The sequence below is a fragment of the Microchirus variegatus genome (genome assembly GCF_963457635.1).
Source record: "Microchirus variegatus genome assembly, chromosome: 1".
Classification (NCBI taxonomy): domain Eukaryota; kingdom Metazoa; phylum Chordata; class Actinopteri; order Pleuronectiformes; family Soleidae; genus Microchirus; species Microchirus variegatus.
The window spans coordinates 28,125,550-28,146,686 of NC_139802.1; the positions used below are offsets into that span (position 1 = coordinate 28,125,550).

The following is a 21,137-nucleotide window of genomic DNA, read 5'->3' on the forward strand; positions in this document are numbered from 1 at the left end:
GTGTCTAGTGTGAGAATAAGTGACATCTAATACCAGAAAGGATGTTGTTTATCTCGTAAGCTTTCGCTTAAATAAATTAAACGCACACTCTGGTTGGTTTGTTCGATTTGTTCGTTTGGTCAAAATCCCTGAATCAGTTATAAAAAAAGAAAAATGTAAAATCCAATATGATCCAGGAACAATAAATATGATATAAGTACTAAGTACTAAGTACAGGCTAATTGGGCTTAAATGTGGATGTGTTTGTGAATAGAACTTACAAAAAGGTTTTGTAATTGGTCCAGTAGCAGTGGCTGCAGTGTAATGTTATGGGGCAATAGCGCCATTCGGAGTTATATGGATAAAAGGTACCAATAAATGGCTCGTACTGTTATTGTTATTGAGTCTGGCAACATTGCCAAGGGCGTAGGTTTGGTTACACGACTGGTGGGGACACTGTGCCGCTGTGTTGTCAAAACAGTTGTGTACGGGGACATGTCCCCACCGAATGCTGTGAGAGTTTCCTTTTTATGGATATAACTATTATTTTTAGAGAAATGTCTCAGAATGGCGCAATGTAAATTTTGTAAGCACTACTCACCTACCCACCCACATTTATAAACATAGGGCCCAGGTTGAAAAATGCCAGAATTCCCCTTTTAATGTGAGTGAGGGCTGCACATGTGTGCGACACTCCTGTCATTTGTGTGGACCAGAAAAAAACCCCAAAGACAATCAAGTGTAACTTTGTTTGTGAAGTATGTTCTGTCTGTTTTGTATAACCTTAATTGTTTAGTGTTGTTTATGTTCTGTGAAGTATGTTCTGTCTGCACTGTACTACACTGTCACTGTTAATGTTGTCTGCGCATCTCTCGCATCTCTCTCTCTCTCTTCCTCCACCCCCCCCCCCCCCTTTTCCCTTCCCCCTTCTGTCCACTCCCCGTCCCCCTGTCCGGTCCGGTTACCACGATCATAAAACAAATAAATAAGAATAAAAACACTGCAGGCCAAGTATCAGAGACTTGCCCTGCGCACAGCAAATCTGCTTAACACCACAGGGCACGTAGTCAACCATACTACATGTCCCAGGTACTGGGCAGGACAGGTTAAAAAAAAAAAAGTATAACTTTGTTTGAGAAATAAATAAAAAGAAAAAACTGGTAATGGCTGAGTAGTACTTATATGTGCATTCATGTGTTATTAAAAGCTTGTTAGTGTAAAAGACTGTATTGGATTGATACTGGTAGATACTCAAGGTTGTGAAACTGTTATTGCACACAAATAAAGCAAGGCCCTTGCCAAATGTACATAAAAAGGTTTATTTTTTTATCCAAGGCTTCAAAAACTAAGAAAATGGTTCACCTTGTAGATGAAGGTCCTGAGTGACGTGAAGACTTGTTTGAGAGCGACCTCAGACTGAGGGATCTGCAGGAAGCACAAGTGCACCTGGAAAACCTTCTTCATGAGGGGGTTGTGACCCAAGTCTGAGGTCAACTGAGTCTGTGGAGGCGCGTGTGGACCAACAAACAAGAGTGTGATTACAGACACTAGACATTAAGAATATCCTTTTAGGAACAGACTGTTTTAGCCAATACCTTGAATCCCATGATGAAGATGCTGAGTGTGTCCAGCACAGTGAGACACACCTCTGTGGACACGTTGGCCTCCAGCAGGCACTGGTTGCTCACATCTGCTTCCGTGTGAGAATACACTGCACAGAAAGCACAGTGTCACTCTTACAGATAGTTCTAGATCTTAGAGATAAGGCATATTGCTCGCTAATCTTCGAGATTTATTACTTTATTGGAGGAATAAACATGACACCCGCAGAAACACGCCACACTTCCCGAACTGGTTTGATTGCTTGCGTAAGTATAGTTTTATAAGTAATTATTGTATTTAAACATGGCTTTTTTATGGGAGGGAATGGATTATGTGATTTATATTGCAATTATTACTGGCAGAAGATCTCATTAAAACACATGTGCTTGCTGTCAAGGCAAGATAATAATTAATTTATTCATCCAGGTTTCACAATAGACTTTATTTTAATAGTATAAATTCATGTACAACTTCAAGTTTGTATTTTATTTTTCTATCAAACATTCTTGTTTGTGGATAATCCCTGTATAACTGCAACATATGTTGGACAACATAACCATTTTAATGACAGATTACAACAGCGCTCAAACTTTAGACCGTCCAATTATCCACTTTATAACATAGAGTGAAGAGTGAAGAAGCCTCTGGTCTTTAGTTTACTGTTCATTCTTATTTTTTGACTAAAATGTCTTTACTATGACGAGTAGAAAGTGGACATTTTTTCACTGTAGACAAAAGCACAAGTAAAAACACTCTGGAACAAACATTACAATTACAAAATTACGCTAAAAAGTTTCTCAAACATCCAACGGATGAAAGCGCTTTACCATGCCATAAACCCATGTTATATATGCCATATACATTCAATAAAAATAAGTGCAGGGGGGCGTGACTGTTTTTTATGTAAACTAACAGTGACTCTGGCTATAGGTTCACCTTTGCACCTGGTAATAGATAATTAAATGTTTCTGTAGCTGAAACTGTGTGTATATTAAAGGTGCCATATGTAAGAATGTGGCCAAAAGTGGTTACTACATTCAAATTCAAAATAGAGAGGTCTTTTAGGTTTAGTTTTCTTTCTCGGCAGCTGAGACTCTTCTGACTGCAATGATTGGTAGACGGCAGTAGGTGGCGCCACATGCCAAAACATGATTTCAAAACATAAACATGATTTGCAGTCTGCAAAATATTTTTTTTAATGCAAATATTTTGGCTGTACTGTTGTTGTTGGTGAGTTCAGTTTGTTATATGAACATTATTCCTCAGTCTCTGTGATATATTAGGAGGATTTTATATCCTTTAAATATTAAAATAATGCTGTGTTATTACCCTGCTCATTTGAAGTTGAACTTGTTTTTCTCCTCTGATTTTTTTTTATTTTTATTTTTTAAAGATTTATGTATGATGCTATCAATATTGCTCCAGTCGCTGATGTCACATAATCCCATCATGCAACACACACTGTTCAAACCCTGAGACTAGCTGTATATAACTGGCAGCATGAAGTTTAACAGATGTCAGGATACTAAATCTGTTCTTTTGCATGTGCGTGTGAGATGTCCGTGTGTTTACTATTAAAATATAAATAAAGTTGAGTAAAAGCAGGATGGGCTCACTGTTGTTGAAGGTGTGAGCGTTCTCCAGCGCCCCCAGCTGCTGCAGGCGAGCGTGCAGGATTCCTGCCCTGTTACGAGACACAGGTAGAGTCAGAGACTTCCTGTCAGGAGCTACAGGTCCCGTCCCCTCCTGGCTCCTGTTGGGGAGGGAAAAACACAGTTTGTGTTAAGTCTGTCAGTCAGGAGACGGGCATGTAAAAACATACAGTAGATTACAGGGAACGGGGAACAATAGATAAAGAAATTAAAAGTAACCCTGAGCAGAGAAAGACTGATCATGAAAAAGGCAAAAGCATCATGCATTTAGTTAACCACTCTGAGAAATTTAAAAAAAGACACTGATTTCTTACCCATGCAACATGGGCCAGGGGCCGGGACATTAACCATAAAACAACTTGGCAGCATTGTTAACAGGTAGAAACACAAAAGAGAAGGAAGTGGTTAATATAGGCAGATCCACAGTTAAGTTATGTTTGTGAGGCTGCACAGTTTAGAGTCATATTATTGCAATGCTGGAACATCATTAGTGTTTGAGTGTGACATCAGGTGCTCTACCTGGCAATGAATCTCTTTCCCATGTATCTGAACTGGTGAAGGCAAATTCTGCAGGACGAAAACAAACAACAGTCAGACTCTTAATACAATAAATCCCTGGTTACATTTACATACATTTACATACTTTTACACAAACTTCTATTTCCAGCAAAGTCAGTCAGTTCTATTTGTTATACAACAAATAGAACTTTTGTTCCTTTTTTTTTTTTTTTTTTTTTAATTACAAGGAGAACTGTGTAAACTGTGTAATAAAGTGGCTCTGAAGTCACTTATCTCAAGTGTTTCATTGGGATTCGTAATCTGTAGCATCTAAACCCAGGGTGGTAAAATACACTGTCCAAAGACAATGTCCAGTTGTTATATGACAATTATAGAGTAATATTTTTTTTTAAATGTATGAAGTCAGATTATTGATCTGTTTTTTAATTTGTGTCTTGGGAGCAGTTTGCAGAATGTATTGCATCTTGTAGTGTATGTTATGTGTAATTTAATTCATAACCCTTTAAATATAAGCATGTAGGCTAGTCTATATTGATATGTGTACTTGTTTTTGACCCCTGGATATCTAATATTAAAATGGAATAGAATAGAATAGAATAGAAATACTTTATTCATCCCCAAGGGGAAAATGTTGTGGCACAGCAGCAAAATATAATACACAAAAATAATTCAACATAAATAAGTGTACAAAAGTATGTAAAGAAAATAGTGCAAAAGTGAACAAATGAATTGACCCATAGGATCGGGTGCAATGACATAAGGGAGAGGTAGTCTGACTAATATACTAATATTATACTAATAATATAATACTAATAAACTAATATTAGTATATTAGACTACTGCACCTTTCATTAACTCTTGAATCAAACATCTTTGGGTAATTTTCTCCAAAAGTGATTTCACCCAACTCCAAATCCCATACTTACTCAATTAATGTAAAGAAGTCCATCAGGTCTGATGAAGCTGCTTTGTTCCAGTAAGAAAAAAGAGCCTCTAAGAGTGAGACAACAATAAGAAATCAGACAGAATAGATTTATTACAGGCCTGTTGTAATTATCAACATGTGTCAAAATAACATGAAACAGATCCCTACCTTCTGACATGCTCTTGAGGATGTGCAGAAAGCACATGAGCAGGTTTTTGATCTCATCCCGGTCCAGTTTGTCACAGCGCAGCACGGTGCTGCCCAGAGTCGACGCACACTGGTTCTGGAAAGGAAAGGATGACGTTGAACAAACGGAAGAGAGAAAGCAGAGCTGCAGGAAAATAAGAACTTCAAAGAGATAACAAGGATCACTCAGAAAATTTTCTTTGGAGAGGAAAAGTGCACAAAAAAACATAAAAAGAATAGAGTAAACTCGCTAGTGTGGGACACTCAGATGAGAAGAATGTTAGAAGTCAATACTGGAAGGATTTTGGAGGATTTGTACAGGTTTTGAGCAAACAAGAGGACTTGTTTAAGATGTTTTGGAGACAAAAATGCCAAAAAAGTTCAGTTTGTAGGACTCAATCTGTACAATTCTTGCCAAAGGTTTTGTCTGCAAACATCACAAAAAGGTCAAACTGAATACTTGTATGGGTATATTTTCCTGGTGTTTTCCTTCCACGGTCTGGCCAGCAGCCTGTTTGACATTATCACTGTCACTGTCCTGTAGCAGGTCAGACAGCGGCACCGTGAGGAGGGAGAAGTCCATAGTGACTCGCTTAGCTGCACAGTTCAGTGACGGGACTCTGCCCTCGGGGTCAGAGGGCAGAGGGGGAACATTGACAGAGTGTCTTCGAAGAAATCTCTCCTTTTGGTTGAGTTGGGTAGTTACAGAGCAAGGCGGAGGGACGTGGGAGCTCTGGAGGATGGCAGTGGGAGGACAGTGTAGATGTCCGTGGGTGCAGATAACACAGTTAAGTTAAAAGTAATGAATTGTGAGGAGTAAATGTCATCCACTGAACAAATGTTAGGACTCATAAGATGTAAAATTCAACACCTGCGGCACAAATGAACATACCTTCTCCAGAGAATTGGTCTTGTCACTGCTTTTGTCCAGCAGGCTGTTTCCAGAGTCAGTGGAGATCAGCGAGCCTCTGGAGTCTGCGTGGTTAACAGAGCTGACGTTGGGAGTGGAACTGTGAGGGGACGCTGCAGGGATGAACCATACAAAACACCAGTTTGTTATCAGGAATCCACAATATAAAACATTATTTTATCATCATTGCAATATCAACACAAAGTATACCACAAAGACTGTGTGAGCTGTGTTATTTTTGGGGTGCTGGGTGGGGTTTTATTTAGAGCTTCCTGTTTTGTGATTGTTAGGGTTAGGGTTTCTTTGACTCTAAAACATTTGGAAATTACTGAATTTAGAATTAAAATCAACAAACAATTGAATTACATAGAAAACAATAGTCTCGTCATTGTTAGATATTTTAAGGCAGAAATGTTACATATTATATATTTAATTAATTTAAAGTCAGTTACAAAGGTTTTTTTAAAGAGTAGCAGTAAAATGTATGAAACATTTTTTTTTTATTAAAGGCACCATATGTAAGAATGTGGTCAAAAACGGTTACTACACTCAAATTCAATATACCGATGTCTTGTAGGTTTCGTTATCTCCGCCATTGTAGCTCAGACGTAACTGGCCACCCGTGGTTGCTCGGCAGCTGAGACTCTACTGACTGCAATGATTGGTAGACGGCGGTAGGTTTTGGCTGTATTGTTGTTGTTGGTGAGTTCAGTTTGTTATATGAACATTATTCCTGAGTCTCTGTGACATATTAGGAGGATTTTATGGCCAGTTGCTTTAGATTTATAACATAATGCACTTTTAAATATGTTTTTAGAATGGAACCCATTGCAGATGTTATATTGAAAATATTACAAAAAAAAAAAATCATGAAACACAAAAACACTGTATTTATAAAGATATACAAATCTTAACTTTAAGTTTGTTACATGTCATGTTTTCAAATTGAGAGACAGGTGTGGAACGTGTGATCAACGCATCAAGGGAAATCAGAAAACCAGACATCGGAAAGTGTAGCTCATCATGCATTACGGAGGAAGTAGTCACCTGTTCCAGAGATGACCCCAAACACATCTTTGTGCAGAGCGTTTTCTATACAACTGCCAGTTTTCTGAGGCGCCATCATGGCGTCCTCTCTCACATTCTGAAACAAAAAGCAACATGGTGCGAGAGAGATTTTATTTTCAAATGACGCTAAAGCAAGCAGCTTAAGTTAAAACACCATATGTTACTTTAAATGTTCTACTTGAGCTGTTATTAACCCAGAAGTATTATTTTGGAGGCTGGTTATAGAGCCTGCAGTTCACTTTCCCACCACCAAGTGTCAGGCTTACACTGTGGGTGCTGAAAGGCGCTGACTCCTTGACATCGAGTCTGTGGACGTTCTCCTGGAGCAGGCCAAAAAGAGGGAGGTAAAGAGTGGCGAGTCGGGCCTGTTGGCTCTGGAATAAAAACATAAAGATCATGAATTGAAAAGTTGTCTGACAGAAGTCCATTTGGACTGTACAAAGTAGTAGAAGATTGTGCTGCACCAAACATGAAAACTAAAAGACTTATGAACAAGATACGGAGAAGTGTGGAACTCACTTTTGCAGCGTAGCGGTCATCAAATGTGTGTTTGATCATCAGACCTTTGAGCACCTGGACAGCAATCTGACGGACATCCCTGAACTCCTGAAGAGCCCCGCCCACCTCCCTGAGCAGCAGCCCCACCAGGAAATGGTTACGACAGAAGTCGTCGGTCAGAGAATAGTCCAACTGGAGATCTGTAGCAGAAAAAAAATTTCAAATGACAAATAAACAAGCACAACATCAACTGCACTTACATTAGATTTCCTTTTTTTTTTTACCCTGGAACCTCTGTATTCTCCCTTTTCCAAAGGGCATGGGCAGATTAAGAGGAACGTAATGCTCATGGGTGCAGACAACTCGCAGGAACTCAAACTTGAAGTCATACAAAGTCTGGTGAGAATACAAGAGATAATATCTTTCAGACAATTAGGCTGATATGGCTGATTTAACTTCACGATTTCAAAAAAATGCTGAAGAAAACTAAACCTTGGGGTCTCCAGGCACAAAGCAGTTCATGTAGTTGTTGATCTGCTTGAACACAAAGCCTCTGTCCATGAGCGTGAAGCAGCGCTGAGTGAACAGAGAACAAATAAAGTCAATTAAATCAAAGGCTTTTTTTTAAACTAATCTACGAGAGAAAACACAGGACTGCCGACCTTGATGAAAACAGCCAGGCTGTGGTTGGCATTATGAGCTGCGTCCAGGTTGTCCTTGTATTTCTGGGTGATGTGAGGCATCAGCATATTAACCAGAGTCTCTACTGCGTGGTAGAATGACACAGAAAAACGCTGGTTCCTGGAAAGCTGGACGAGAGGAAGAGAAAACAAACAAAAAAAAAGCTGATGATTTATACTTGGAGGAGAGGAGTTATTGAGAAGAAAGGGAGATGACAATGAGACCGACCTTGACTTTTCCACTCTCGATGAGATAATGAGCCATAGACTTCACCAGAGCTTCAAAGAAGTACCACGAGTGCTGAAACACAAAAGAACAGCAAGAAAAAAAATGAATTTACCTCTTCCATGAAATCTTAAGAATATGTTCGTCACTTTATTTGACTTTTAGACCATTTTCTGACTGAAAACAGAAGTTTGTGTCACTTTGTACTTGTACATAGACAAAAGGAGCATTTTTTTCTTATTGGCACACAGGAGTTGAGTTATGGACTAGTATTAAGCTCGTGTTTTTTTAGGGTTTTTTGTTATGAGGCTGCAAATCTTGAGGCCGTGTTTTCAGTGAGTGTGAGTTTCCATGTCTCTATGTATCAGTACTTCATACAAGCGCACTTCAATAGCTGGAACTGCCATTTTAATGTTTTAAGGGGAATGTGTGCAATAAATGATTTAAAAAAAACAACAACAAAAGATGAGTATATTTTACCTTTAGCAGCTTGTTGCTGGTTAGGAAGTCAGTCGATGGCTTGAGTATGGCGGTCATGGCTTTGGCCAACTCCTCATGAACGGTTTTCACATTAGTGGAGGAGTAAGGCTCTGGCTTAAACACAAACTGTGAATGGAAACAGCCATTTAAAAAAAAAATAAAAAGCTCTGCTGACTTCATTTCTATGAGAACAAAGAACTGCACCTTGATGTAAGAGCGTAAGTAATGCTCAAGTCCCTCTTCATGGCACTGTGCTACAACATGGACCATCACTCTGAAGAGGTAGAATATGAACAAAAAGAGGACATGAATCTTCCTAGAGGGAATAAACCAAATATAGACATAGCCCTCATAGACTTTAGAGGCTGACACCTCATTTTCATACTCCCGACATGGCTTCAAAATCTGGCCACACAAAACTGAAACATAAAACACACCCATGGAGTGTGTGTGAGCCATATGTGAGTGTCTCCTGAGCAAAAAAAATTAAAATATCTAGCAAACCTGGTGACATTGACAGCCACATCCTCGTGTGTGGCTCTGGTAAGGACAGAGAAGAGCTGGTTAAGGACAGTGGGCAGGAAGTTGACCATCACATGACCCTCCATCGCATGGAGACTCTGAAAGAGAAGGGACTGTGTGAGATTTGAATGTTTAATAGAAAGTGTTGTATCAGATGAGGCATGAACAAAAAGGTGTGTCCCATACAGCTCTTGCATACTTTAAGGTATTTCACCAGCTCTCCCTCTGATGCTTGTTCTGACACCTCCATGATTCCACAGTGGTGGAAGAAGTTGTGCAAGTGCTGGTCCTAAAGGAAACATGGTTCATTTGTATTAGCATTTTTGTAGCATTATGTCCATTTTTTTTTTTTTAAACCAAAACATCCTGAAATGACTTGTGTGTGTGAGTACCTGAGTGTAAACTGTAGAAACAAGGTGAGTGGACACTTTGAACACAGGTTTTCCTCCATCTACCCATTTGATCTCTGAGCCTGAGTGCTGCAATCATAAGTGCAGAATGATTACTGCAATGGATTCTGAATAAAATGACACTATGCCGATCAATAAAAAAAAAAATGCATGTATCAAATGCAAAAAAAAGTGGTTTAATTTATAGCACAAATGAAGATCAACATTATTTCACCATAAGTGAGTTTGTTTGTATCGCATTTTTTCACCTTGGTGACACCATCCTGAGAGCTGAGGTAGCCAGCGGGTAGATTTGCAGCCAAAGGCAACTGCTGTTCATTCATGATGACTCTGCCGTCCCTCAGCAGAGGCAGCCAGGCTGAACCCACTGTGAATGTGACGCAGGTACAGAGGCATTACAGTGCGTAAAGTATCAAACTGCACAGCAGCTATTCCTTTTTTTTCGAACTTTCTGAAAACTGCCGCTCTTGTTTTCATTCAGTGGGAGAAAAGATGACAGGAAGATCCTACCTGGAGTCTCCACGAGGTCTTTCTTCTTGCTGTTGCTATCACAGCTGACATGATAGAAGGTGAAGAGAAGGTGATGCTTCTCATGCAGCTGGGTAGGTAGCTCCATCTTTATCTGGAGACGAGCAAAACACAGATACCATGAATTCATGATTCAAGGAATAAATACTTGAAACCAATGGGCACATCCATCTTTGTGTCCATGAACTGATGCGTTTTAACCACCACATTAAAATAAAATCTGTAGCACTACACTCTTAGAAATAAGGGTTCCAAAAGGGTCCTTCTACAAGGGCTGAGGTTCTACCTGGAACCTTTTGCTTCTGAAAAACCCTTTTCCAGAAGAAAGGGTTTTTCAAGGGTTCTTCTTCTTCCAGTAAGAACCATTTTGATCCAGAGAACCTTTTAAAAGCCCTTTCCTGAATAAAGGGTTTTCCAAGGGTTCTTGGTGGAACCCTCCAAAAGGGTTCCAGGTGGAGCCAAAAAGGGTTCTCCTATGAGGACAAACCAAAGAACCTTATACGGTTCTACTTAGCACTTTTTCTTAGCATAAAAGTGCTAAGTAGAACCGTATAAGGTTCTTAAGAGTGTAATAACACTGTGATAGACAGTAGAACGAATAAAGATGGTACCTCACTGTAGAACTCAGGGTTCTGCTGGTGGTGCAGGATGGCTGCGTATGCCTGTTTGGTGAATAGAGGACCTCCTGGACGACCGTATATGCACTACAGTGGATGCAGAATGAAGGAGATCAGCAAACTTTGGAGACTGAGAGACCCAGTGTGTAACATTCAGGATGGTTTCATTCATTCATTCATCTTCTACTGCTTTATCCTCCACATGAGGGTAACTGGTGCCAATCCCAGCTGGCATAGTGGAAAGGTGGGGTACACCCTGGACAGATCCCCAGTCTATCACAGGGTCCATATAGAGTCAAACAACCATCAGTTCTCACACTCACACCTACGATTAATTTAGAGTGTCCAGTTTGACACTCTGCATGTTTTTGGACTGTGGGAGGAAACTGGAGAACCTGGAGAAAACCCGTGCACACATGGGTAGAACATGCAGAAAGGCCCTTATTCTGAACAATTCGTGAACACGGGTCTTCTGTGACAGAAATGGACTATTCTAGTATTCTGTCTGCTTTGAAGCAGAGGCTTATCAATACACAAACAAAGAAGAATGACTCCCTTTTTGGTATGTAAAGGCTTCCGTAGGCCCCTGATGTGCTTTGGAATAGGAAACACACTGGACCTTTGAAGGGCTGGTGTATGGACATATGTTAGGGCTGCAATGATTAATCAATAATTAATTGGTTACTAAATTAATTGCCAACTATTATTTAATTGATTAATCAGTTTGAGAGCAGCTGTAAGTCAAGACCAACAAGGCTCAGGTCCAAAGCAACTCTCAAATCAGGTATCACTTAAAGACCATCCAAGTCAAACCCAGTCAAGACCAACAAGTCCCACATCAAAACTCAGCATAGTTAAACATCAACAATATAAAATGTTAAATGATGTGTTCTTGTACCTTAAGTGGCTGGGCTTCATCCTCATCCGAATCCTTGAACTCAATGTAAACAGCAATATTCCGCGCCTGAACGGGGGGGGAGACAAAAGTGAGAACGATTATAATGGAAAAGTACTTCATGACATCCCGCTTGCCAAGAACCAATTGCATGCCAGACGCTTTCATGACTGTGCCTCTGTGTCCATTTTGAAAGTCCATTAGTTTCCGTAAAAAGGGAAAATATTTCAGCTCCAATTTAAAAATAGAGGTGAGCAGAGAGACAGATGAGGGAGAGAGAGAGAGAGAGAGCCAGGTTGGGCTTCAAAATGAAGCTGACCTAGTGAAAATAATATCCCATTATTAATGTACTAAACAGAAGCTGCTGCTTTACGCGCAGATAATTCCATCCGGCTCTGCTGCTTAGCTGAGCAACTTGAGGTGGTTGCCCTTTTTTATTTTCCATAAGCTAAACAGGAAGCATTACTTTTTTTTAAATAATATAAGCCAGACGTTTTTAAATGATATTACAATATATGGATCGAGTAACAGTGATGGAAGGTTTACACTGTTATGCAGTTTTGCACCATGGCACACAAACTTATCAACTACTGCCTCCGTTAGTCAATTCAGATGTGTTATTTTGAGACTTTTTCAGATTTACCTCAGTGACACAAACCTACCAAACAAAGCATCAGTAGTGCATCAGCTCTTCTGTTTCTAGTCAGAAAAGACTGTCTAATTAGTTTTCAGTGATGGAGGCAAGCAGCCAGTAAATATGAGTATCTCACACAACCACAAACATCTATCCCTTTAACTCTAATGTATTGCTATCGATTCTCACTCTACGCACCTTAGCAAAGGTTTTCTGTCCATCGTACTTGAGGTGTTTTGGGTAGACATACAGGTGGTTTTTATAGATGGTGAATGGTTGGGAGCACTTAGCGATGCAAGGGACAAACTCCTCCACCTCCAAAAGAGCACTGCCTGGCCCGTTGCCTTCAAAGTTCCTCACAGGGATGTAGGAGGAAGTGACACAATCTGCGAGGAGAAAATGAGGAGAGTTGAAGCCTTAAGTCTAACAACTACAAATAGACTGTTCAAAGTGATTTTGTAAAATATTCAGAAGGGTTTACTGGTTACATCCGGGGCTACACTGTCAATAGTCACATCTAAGTTCCCTAAGAGCACAGGGAGTTTGGCCATTTTCTCTGGTCTGTTGACGAAACGCACATAAACAGCAGTTATGAAAATGTATCGACAACAAAATGGTATATTGAAAGTAATGAAATACACACTTCCTGAAGTCAGTAAGCAGTTTGAACATGTCCTCATCTGACAGCTTGCTGCTGTCCTGTCTGTAAAGAGCTGAGAAGCGAGAGCTTTTGTCCAAAGTTCCTGACGCGTCTTTGAACACAGGCCTATAGAGACGGAAAACATTAAAACACAGACTTTACAGGACTGAAGAGCACATTTCATTTTGTCTTTGCCTTATTTAAAGGTTACATTAGGAATCACTGACAGACGACTCCCCATTGATCTTGGAGGTCTTAGTGGGTTATACAGCATTTTTATTTATGACAGTGGGATGAAAGTTCTCAAATAACTCACAAATTTAAAGAAAGTATTTTTTCTCACCTTGCAGCCCAAGCAAATGGCATCCTGTATTGCCCCAGTCTGCTGCAGGCCGTTTTAGCATTCTTCAGCACTTTTTGAGCCATCTAGACAACAAAATAGTGGGTTAGTTTAATGTCAGAATATTTACAACGATGTGCTCATGAGTTTTGCAAAATGTGCAAACCTTTGTCGAGTCCGAGCTCTTCATATAGGGTTCAGTGCAGTGTGTGATCCCTCCCTGCAGGACCTTCTCAATCCTGGCCACGAGAAAGATCTCTGGATGTGGACAAGTGACTGAGAACACCCCCTGTCTGGGGTACTCCAGAGCACATTCTGGGAGTCCACTGGCCAGCCTGTGCCCACTGAAGAGCCCATCACCACAACTGCTGTTGATTTGAAAGTCGTGTCCGCTGCTACCACCAGAGCCTGCTGTCATTTGTCGGACCAAAGGATGGTTGAGATCCACGTGGAAGTCAGCTGAGATCTTTCTGCTGTTCTGGACGTCAAAGAGGGACAGGATCACGTAGAAAGGCTCAACCTTTGATGAGAGAGGAAAGAAAATATTTTTGCAAGAACGATGAGAGAAAAAAAAGTCGTTGGGGAAATGTTTAAAACTGCACTGATCCTTCCTAATGGATTTCACATTTCCCTGCAAGTGGGAGTGCACCATTGATATCATCTTCCCATTCACTCTTGAGTGAGTGAGTGAGTGAGTGAGTGAGTTAATAGCTGTGTTGTTTTTCAGCTGAGTGTTGAGAGTAACACACAACTCCTTCCACTGAAACAGGGATGTTGGAGAGTGACAGCAGGAAACTTGGTGCATGGTGGGACACACAGGCTGGTTGCTATGGTAACAACCATTCCCTTCACCAACAATACCAATATTGATGAGGGCCAGCCAAGGCCATCTGAACTGTCTGTGATCTTCTTAGCTGATTTAGATCCACCATTTCCTGGAATTATGCTGGAATCATTTTCCTCTACATGTAAATGCATCCAACTGTTACTGTAACAGATTTTTACATACATTGGTTGTTGGTCCCTCGTCATTCTCTGCCACACAGCCCTGCAGGTTGAACGACAGGTCATTGCAGCTGACCAGGACCCTCTTCCCAAACTTCTCTTCAAACTGCCGTACGTCGGGCTCGATGCCAGAAAAGTCCAGTTTCTGTGGATGCGTTGTTTGCAAATGTTTAACAGCAAAAGTCTTTTGTGGTTGAAGGGATAAACGATAGACAAGTGGAGTAACAATTCAAACAACAATTATACAGAATGTACAGGGCTTTCATCTTCATTACCTGTGTGTATGGGTCCAGAGTGAACAGCTTGAGACGGGCTTCACTTCTCATTTTGGACTCAATATCTCTGGCTGTCTGTACAAAAAACAGATGTAGGTAAACATAACAGTAGCTATATAAGATTATATATATAAGATAAGAGTTATATAAGATACAATAAAAAGGTAAAATTGTTGCTAGGGTATGTCAGCACTGGTGTTGGCCCTAATCTGGTCTCTACATTTGGAAACGAATACACATTATTAGCACCAACAGGAAAAGGAGAGCGGTGGTTGAAGAAAATACAGCTGTTAAACTTTTCTGCTCGAAATGCATTTCCAAGGGAGTCATCTGGACCTTTTAAAGCATCTCCTCGAGCATGTGGCCACACTAATCCATATAACGTGTGGCTTGTTTTGTGGTCATAAAACATCCACTTTAAACATGTTACTGCAGATGCAGAAAAAACAGGCTTACCTGAAAGCTGTCTTGAAAACTTCCGGAGCTGAGGTCTGTTTTTCCGTGATCCTCATCTGATGGAGACATCAAGACGAGAAGTGTGCTCAGGCAATTACATAAAAGTATAATGATGTGTTGCGCTCTCCTTCTTTAGCAAGTGGGAAGGAGAATTATATTATGAGAAGAGGCTGTTTACAACAGCCTACAGAGGAAGCACATTCTATTTGGAACATAACTTTATGAGTAAATAATTAAATAACAATAACAAGAACAATTCAGCTGCTAGAACAAGGATATTACACAAAGAACCACACCGTCGTGCAAGTCTCCATTTCTCTTTTCCTGCATGGCTTGTTCAAAGCTGCTGTGGAGTATCTTGTTGAGTGTGCCGATCCACTCGTCCATCTCTGCCTCGCTGTCCGCGGCCAGCAGGAACGTGCTCTTATCCTGCATCTTCAGCTCAAAGGCAAAGCGACGCACTTTGCTGTTCTAGAAGAACACAAAATTTGCAAACACCGATGTCACTCATCCACACTGGTCGCATGACAACACTTAAAGTAGCTTTAAAAAAAAAAGCGGGGAGTTCTCAAGGCATTGTTAGTGCATCAGGTTCTTCACCTGAACAACACCCATGCACGAATCAAGGAAGATGGTTCCTTTGGGGTCTTTGGAGGTGTTTTCATCTTTGTAGAAGTTGAGGTTGTAAGAGCCATCTCCAAGCTGAGCAAGATGAAAGTACCTTCTCTTGAAGGACTAAAGGATAAAGATAACAGAGTTTAAAAAAAAACATAATAACATATCACATTAATGTTATAAATTATACGTTTAATAAGAAAAATACTTCTTTATTAATGCAAAAAAAGACATTGTGTGTCAAAATAAAAGTTAACACTGAACGTGAAATGGAGTCAGATGTGGTCGAAGCAGAGACGAATGAAGGGGGAAAGCTGCATTTAATCACCGACTAAGGCTTTTACTCATATGTACTGACCCGCATAGTAACACTGATTGCACTGTTCATGTTGCCTTTGTACAGCCAGCCATGTTTTGACACTCCTCCCTTCTGGGATCCCAGAGAGGCTGTGTCCTGCAGGAGGAAAAAGGCAGAGGACACATGTGAATGTGTGTAGTCTTCTACGATTGTGGTGAACAAATACGAATAATTTAATATCACACTCACATGAACATGTTTTGCTTTAGGCATTAAAACTGCTCTCAATGCCCCGTGAGTTCAGCATGTGTTTGTTTTTCATAAGGATCAACATTAAGAGCTACGCTGCCCTTTTCTAATCTCAGGGGGGTTTCAGCTATGACCTTGTCTCCATTAAAGGTCACTGGCCTTTGGTTAAATCAATACCCAAAGCGTGGTAATTATTGAGATGGTATGTGCCTGTGAAATGCTACAACTGTCAAGAACATGTTGAGGAAAACAGGGAGCGGTTGGCTTGTAAAAGAGGAGTGAGATTAAATAAAATGATACAAATGGTAATAGTATAAAAATGAGGCTCAGTGAGGCATGAGGAAAGCTTGACTGGGTAGGTCAGTGTTATAAGTAATTCAGGGGATTGCTGAACAAGCTGCTGTTCTTTATTGTTATTATTATTTATTATTATTATTTTGTTGTTGTACGGCAACCTTGAGTGTCTTGAAAGGCGCCTTCAAATATAATGCATTATTATTATTATTATTATTATTTGCATGAGCAGAATTGAACAGTGAGTACAGGAAAAGAGAGAAACATCAGGATTAGTGGACTTACCTCATCTTTTTCCACATCTTCATCCACCTCAAACAGGTGAGCTGCCAGTTTCTCAGGTCTTAACACCTTACTAAAAAGAAATGTAATATGTTCACAGCACCAAAATATGAACATTCAAAGCACAACTAGAGAATTGTATATAATCTTATAAATCAAATAATATGTATATATATATATATATATATATATATATACATATATATATATATATATATATATTTCAAAATGAATTGAACAACTCATCCATTGTTTTGGGTTGGGGGCATTATTTCTCAATAATTCCATGAACAGCCACTCCCCCAGTGGGAGTGGCCACTCCACTGGTTGCAACAAACAAATATGAAAACTGCTTGAATGGAAATCAATAGAGGAATGAACTTCTACTTCTGACTTGATGTATAATGTCAGTATACATTTTCCAGAGGAGTTAATGGTCTCAAACACTCTTCTTCTCATCTTCTTCAAGAGAACACAATGTAAATTTAGTAAATTATGTTCCCATTTAGAGGAGTTTCAGAGATTGCTTTAGGTCATCAGAAATGTAGGAAACAAGTGAATCTGTCCGTGCTCATCTCATAATCTGAGAAAAACTAAGCTAGAGGAGTATTTTAATAACTTGATGAAACTCTCCAATCAGCTATTTTTCCAGTACTCCCATTCATTTTAACAGCTGCGTATCATAATCAGATTTTGATGGTCTAGAACGCTGCTGGCATTGTGAAGCCGTGTACTAAAAATAATCATTTCTGTGTGTTATGACCGAATGTGTATGGATTGTGCATCTTTGTCCAACAGATTTAGACAACGTTGGCTATGGTACATTTTACGAAAGGCAAATTTGGTCAGATTCTTGATAGATGATGCAAAGGACGAGGGTTAAAAATACCAATAGGAGTTCTGACTGTGTGGCTCTAAAAAATGCTTATAACTTTGCAGAATTTAGGTGAACTTCTAAGCAGCTCAAACCCCAGACAGACACTTTGCCCTTTGACTTAACAGCACCCACATTGCTCTGGGGAAGCAAGAGCATAACCAGTGTCAAGGCCAAGGACGGGGGCTTTTCCAGGCATTATTTTGACAATGATTTAAACATAACACACAACATCTGTGAAGCGCATTCCTGTCCTCAAGTAAAGTGGCTTGACCTGGGACACATGATGCATTGTGGGATTTCCTCTATGTCTTAAAGACATTAAACAACAGCAGTCCCAGAATAGCTCTGCTTATCCTCGGCAGAAAAAAACATAGGAAGCTTTCTATTGTTGTTGCTGTGAGCCTCCAAGAAACTGACATCTGTGATTCTAGTGTTCCAGCTCAAACATCCACTGGGCTAAATACAAAGGAGTGTCACTCAACAACATTTCAACTACATTTCACAACATTGTGAGGCAACATAAGTAATGCTTTTTGTTCATCTGTTTCCTCTGTATCTGTAGAAAATGTGCACAGCATTTTGTAACACTGTCAGTAAACCATGCGTTAGATGACATGACAGATACCGTGCATACATTCAAACACCACTGTGAGCCTTTCTCTGTTGTGGTAACTATAGGGTTAGGGTAAAAGTAGGCAACTGTGCAATCAGTTAACAATGAGGCCACAGTCTAATGATGGTCCTGTCAGGAAATGGTACACACATTAAACACCTGTCATTAGAGCTGAGGCACATTTCCTGTGGACTACAAGCACTTACTTTGGGAGCTGACGAAAATCCCCAGAATACTCTTCATATTTGTAATTGACCACATGCCAGTCAGACTTGTAGGTCTTGATGCACTGCAGAGACAGAAAAGGAAGAGTCATTTCATCAGCCATAAAGGAAATGATGTCATGTACATCCAGGAATACAAAAAAAAGTAGTGGTGGTATTGTCGTTAATATTCATTAAAATATATACATATACAATTTAATAGTTATTAATTAGTAATCATTATCTTAGAGAGAGTTTGCTTCTGATATTGAGGACACACAGGGAACTTAGAACTTAAAGGGATACTTCACCGATTTGAATGTGGCTTTGTATTGCTAGAATAGCAGTAGTATTTTTTAGAAAATGTGCTTCACTCCCTCAGTTTTTCCCTGACTTGTAAAAAAATCTGTTTTCCCTTATCCAAATGTGCCCTACTGTGAGTCAAATGACGCGTTTTGCATCACAGTAGGGCAAATTTTGAGTGAAAAACTGAGGGAGTGAAGCACATTTTCTAAAAAATACTACTGCTATTCTAGCAATACAAAGCCACATTCAAATCGGTGAAGTATCCCTTCAACATTTTAATGGTAATGCCACTGAAATGCAACACATCCAATTGAATTGGCATTTTTACAGTTAATTTCATCTAAGTCTATAAGGGGCTGTTCAGACAGGACTAATATTATAGGGTGGATGGGATATTGACCATTAGTAAGGAACTATTTTTACTTGGTCTGTAACATGAATATGCTAAGAAACTTGTGATCTTGGTCTATGACCAAATGTGCAGCACCAAGTCCTAGAAAAAAGAACAGCACACAAACTGCATACTCAAATTCACAGTTAAAAGTAATTAGTGCTTTTAATATCCATATTATTTAGCAGTAATTAATTAATTCACAGACTTTTTATTGGTCCAGAAAATTTAAACTTGATAGATGTTGGAAATGTTAGTAGTTAAAAGAAACAGCAACACACAAAAAACGATCAATGCAACTGATAAAGATGACCTGACTTTAGTAAGTAAACTTCACGATATTCACATTTAGGAAATTAGATGAACTGATTTTATTCATTTAAGATGCAGGGCTTATTTTTCTCCCTCAAACTCTCTCTCATTATTCACTTCACATTATTACTCCACAGGTCATTTTATATTTACATATTCCTTCACTTTAGTTGACTAATGATGTAAACAAACTCTAGAAACACTCGACGATATGCTATTAAAATAAAAAGCAGCTGGACATAAACAATGGGAGAACTAGCAGTATCATATAACGTGATATATTCCAATCTGCAAATTTATAGTGTAGAAGAAGGCCAGGGGTTACTGAAACAAAACAAATAAAACATATTCTGAAACTGCACATCACATCTGTAAAAAAAGACTTGTTGCAACTGCAGATGTAATGCTGATGTAATTCCTGGAGGCAGCCATGGGGGACTATTCCCTATCAGGCCGCACCCAAACCAGCTCCAGCAGCACGCAGCCCCTCTGAAACAACATGATGGGAATCAACTGTGGACTCCATCTGTGGCCAATACACTGCTCTGTCAAAAAAGCATGTGAGGGTGTGGAACACAAACGGAAGTTCACTTAAGGGCTAACGGCTGCATTTTATATATGGGCCGTATCAGTTTTCCCTGTTGTAACTCGTGTGAGTGGTCATTTAACCTTCTCTGGAATCTAATCAGCTACATCAGAATGGCTCTTTGGCCCCATCCATATGTGCACCAGAATCTAATCCTAGGTGTGAGAGTCAGTTGCTTTTTCTGGACTGAGGCAAAGAACCTGTGTTTCCACACAAAAGCACGCAGGAGGAGCTTTGGCCAAGGTAAAGATTCGACAAAGAAGGATTATGTCCAGGTATGTGTGAGTTTTACCTCGAGCACAAAGAGTGAGTGAGCTTCTTTCTCTGCGGTCTCTGGCACTGTGGAGAACAGAGTCCTGCCCTGGCGCCGAAGGGTGGAGATCTGAGGAGGGAGAGATGGAAAGTAGACATGAGAAAGAGACTGATAGAAGAGACTGACACAGCAAGTGGGCAAATTACTCACACAGTAGTCGACCTATCTTCCATTTCGAGTGTACATTTTTTCTGGTTTTCTGATCTCAGTGGGGTAGTTCTCTTTGGTTTTCCCTCAAAGGATGTTCTGATAAGGAGAACTGCAGAGCGGCCTCCGCAGAGGGATTTGTGCACTTCACGAGATCTTTCGCCATAACAGCAGAACGCAGATGTTACATTTTAATGAGAGAAAAGTACAATGACACCGCTTTTTGATTTTGTGGAAACTTCAAAAAGTGGAGATTGTGAAAGGACAGTCGTCATCGGGGTTGTCCCATATACGAGCCAAGTGGGTTTTAGAATATTTCATCCGCACTTTTGTGTAACGTTATGTAACTACTGCGAGCATTCGCTTGAAATTGCGAAATGCGTGTTTCCACAGCATTTAAAGGCGCATTGTGTAAGAAATAGTGACATCTACTGGTGAGACTGCAGATTATAACAAATGGAGGATTCTTCTGCACACCCCCGTTTCCCAAGTGAATAAAACTATGATGGCTCGGAAAAGCCAGGTCCTTTCCTAAGCTAAAAGGCTTAATCTAATGCTTTTCTTTATTTTAAATCAATTATACACTAATACAAGCATACTTACA

General features: G+C 39.9%; 1 protein-coding gene across 4 annotated transcripts in view; it reads right to left on the bottom strand.

Annotated features, from left to right (window-relative positions):
* Window positions 1–21,137, bottom strand: part of dock9b (dedicator of cytokinesis 9b) — a gene marked incomplete at its 5' end in the record, with an annotated part of 57,424 nt that overhangs the window by 12,225 nt on the left and 24,062 nt on the right. For 2 of the 4 annotated variants that reach the window (XM_083888833.1, XM_083888832.1), the window contains 37 exons: window positions 1,342–1,479; window positions 1,575–1,690; window positions 3,198–3,334; window positions 3,753–3,800; window positions 4,679–4,745; window positions 4,846–4,960; window positions 5,756–5,886; window positions 6,821–6,917; window positions 7,108–7,215; window positions 7,361–7,539; window positions 7,624–7,735; window positions 7,832–7,915; window positions 8,002–8,148; window positions 8,249–8,320; window positions 8,726–8,851; window positions 8,930–8,999; window positions 9,230–9,345; window positions 9,447–9,536; window positions 9,640–9,726; window positions 9,906–10,024; window positions 10,168–10,279; window positions 10,797–10,889; window positions 11,701–11,766; window positions 12,530–12,717; window positions 12,813–12,892; window positions 12,975–13,097; window positions 13,315–13,397; window positions 13,478–13,831; window positions 14,321–14,461; window positions 14,592–14,666; window positions 15,048–15,103; window positions 15,344–15,518; window positions 15,648–15,782; window positions 16,021–16,116; window positions 16,789–16,858; window positions 18,482–18,564; window positions 20,366–20,455. In XM_083888833.1, coding sequence (XP_083744959.1) covers window positions 1,342–1,479; window positions 1,575–1,690; window positions 3,198–3,334; window positions 3,753–3,800; window positions 4,679–4,745; window positions 4,846–4,960; window positions 5,756–5,886; window positions 6,821–6,917; window positions 7,108–7,215; window positions 7,361–7,539; window positions 7,624–7,735; window positions 7,832–7,915; window positions 8,002–8,148; window positions 8,249–8,320; window positions 8,726–8,851; window positions 8,930–8,999; window positions 9,230–9,345; window positions 9,447–9,536; window positions 9,640–9,726; window positions 9,906–10,024; window positions 10,168–10,279; window positions 10,797–10,889; window positions 11,701–11,766; window positions 12,530–12,717; window positions 12,813–12,892; window positions 12,975–13,097; window positions 13,315–13,397; window positions 13,478–13,831; window positions 14,321–14,461; window positions 14,592–14,666; window positions 15,048–15,103; window positions 15,344–15,518; window positions 15,648–15,782; window positions 16,021–16,116; window positions 16,789–16,858; window positions 18,482–18,564; window positions 20,366–20,455 — 4,179 coding nt within the window. Of the gene's footprint in view, window positions 1–1,341; window positions 1,480–1,574; window positions 1,691–3,197; window positions 3,335–3,752; window positions 3,801–4,678; window positions 4,746–4,845; window positions 4,961–5,323; window positions 5,597–5,755; window positions 5,887–6,820; window positions 6,918–7,107; window positions 7,216–7,360; window positions 7,540–7,623; window positions 7,736–7,831; window positions 7,916–8,001; window positions 8,149–8,248; window positions 8,321–8,725; window positions 8,852–8,929; window positions 9,000–9,229; window positions 9,346–9,446; window positions 9,537–9,639; window positions 9,727–9,905; window positions 10,025–10,167; window positions 10,280–10,796; window positions 10,890–11,700; window positions 11,767–12,529; window positions 12,718–12,812; window positions 12,893–12,974; window positions 13,098–13,314; window positions 13,398–13,477; window positions 13,832–14,320; window positions 14,462–14,591; window positions 14,667–15,047; window positions 15,104–15,343; window positions 15,519–15,647; window positions 15,783–16,020; window positions 16,117–16,788; window positions 16,859–18,481; window positions 18,565–20,365; window positions 20,456–21,137 lie in introns of all 4 variants that reach the window. The other 2 variants (XM_083888831.1, XM_083888834.1) reach the window with 2 other exon arrangements.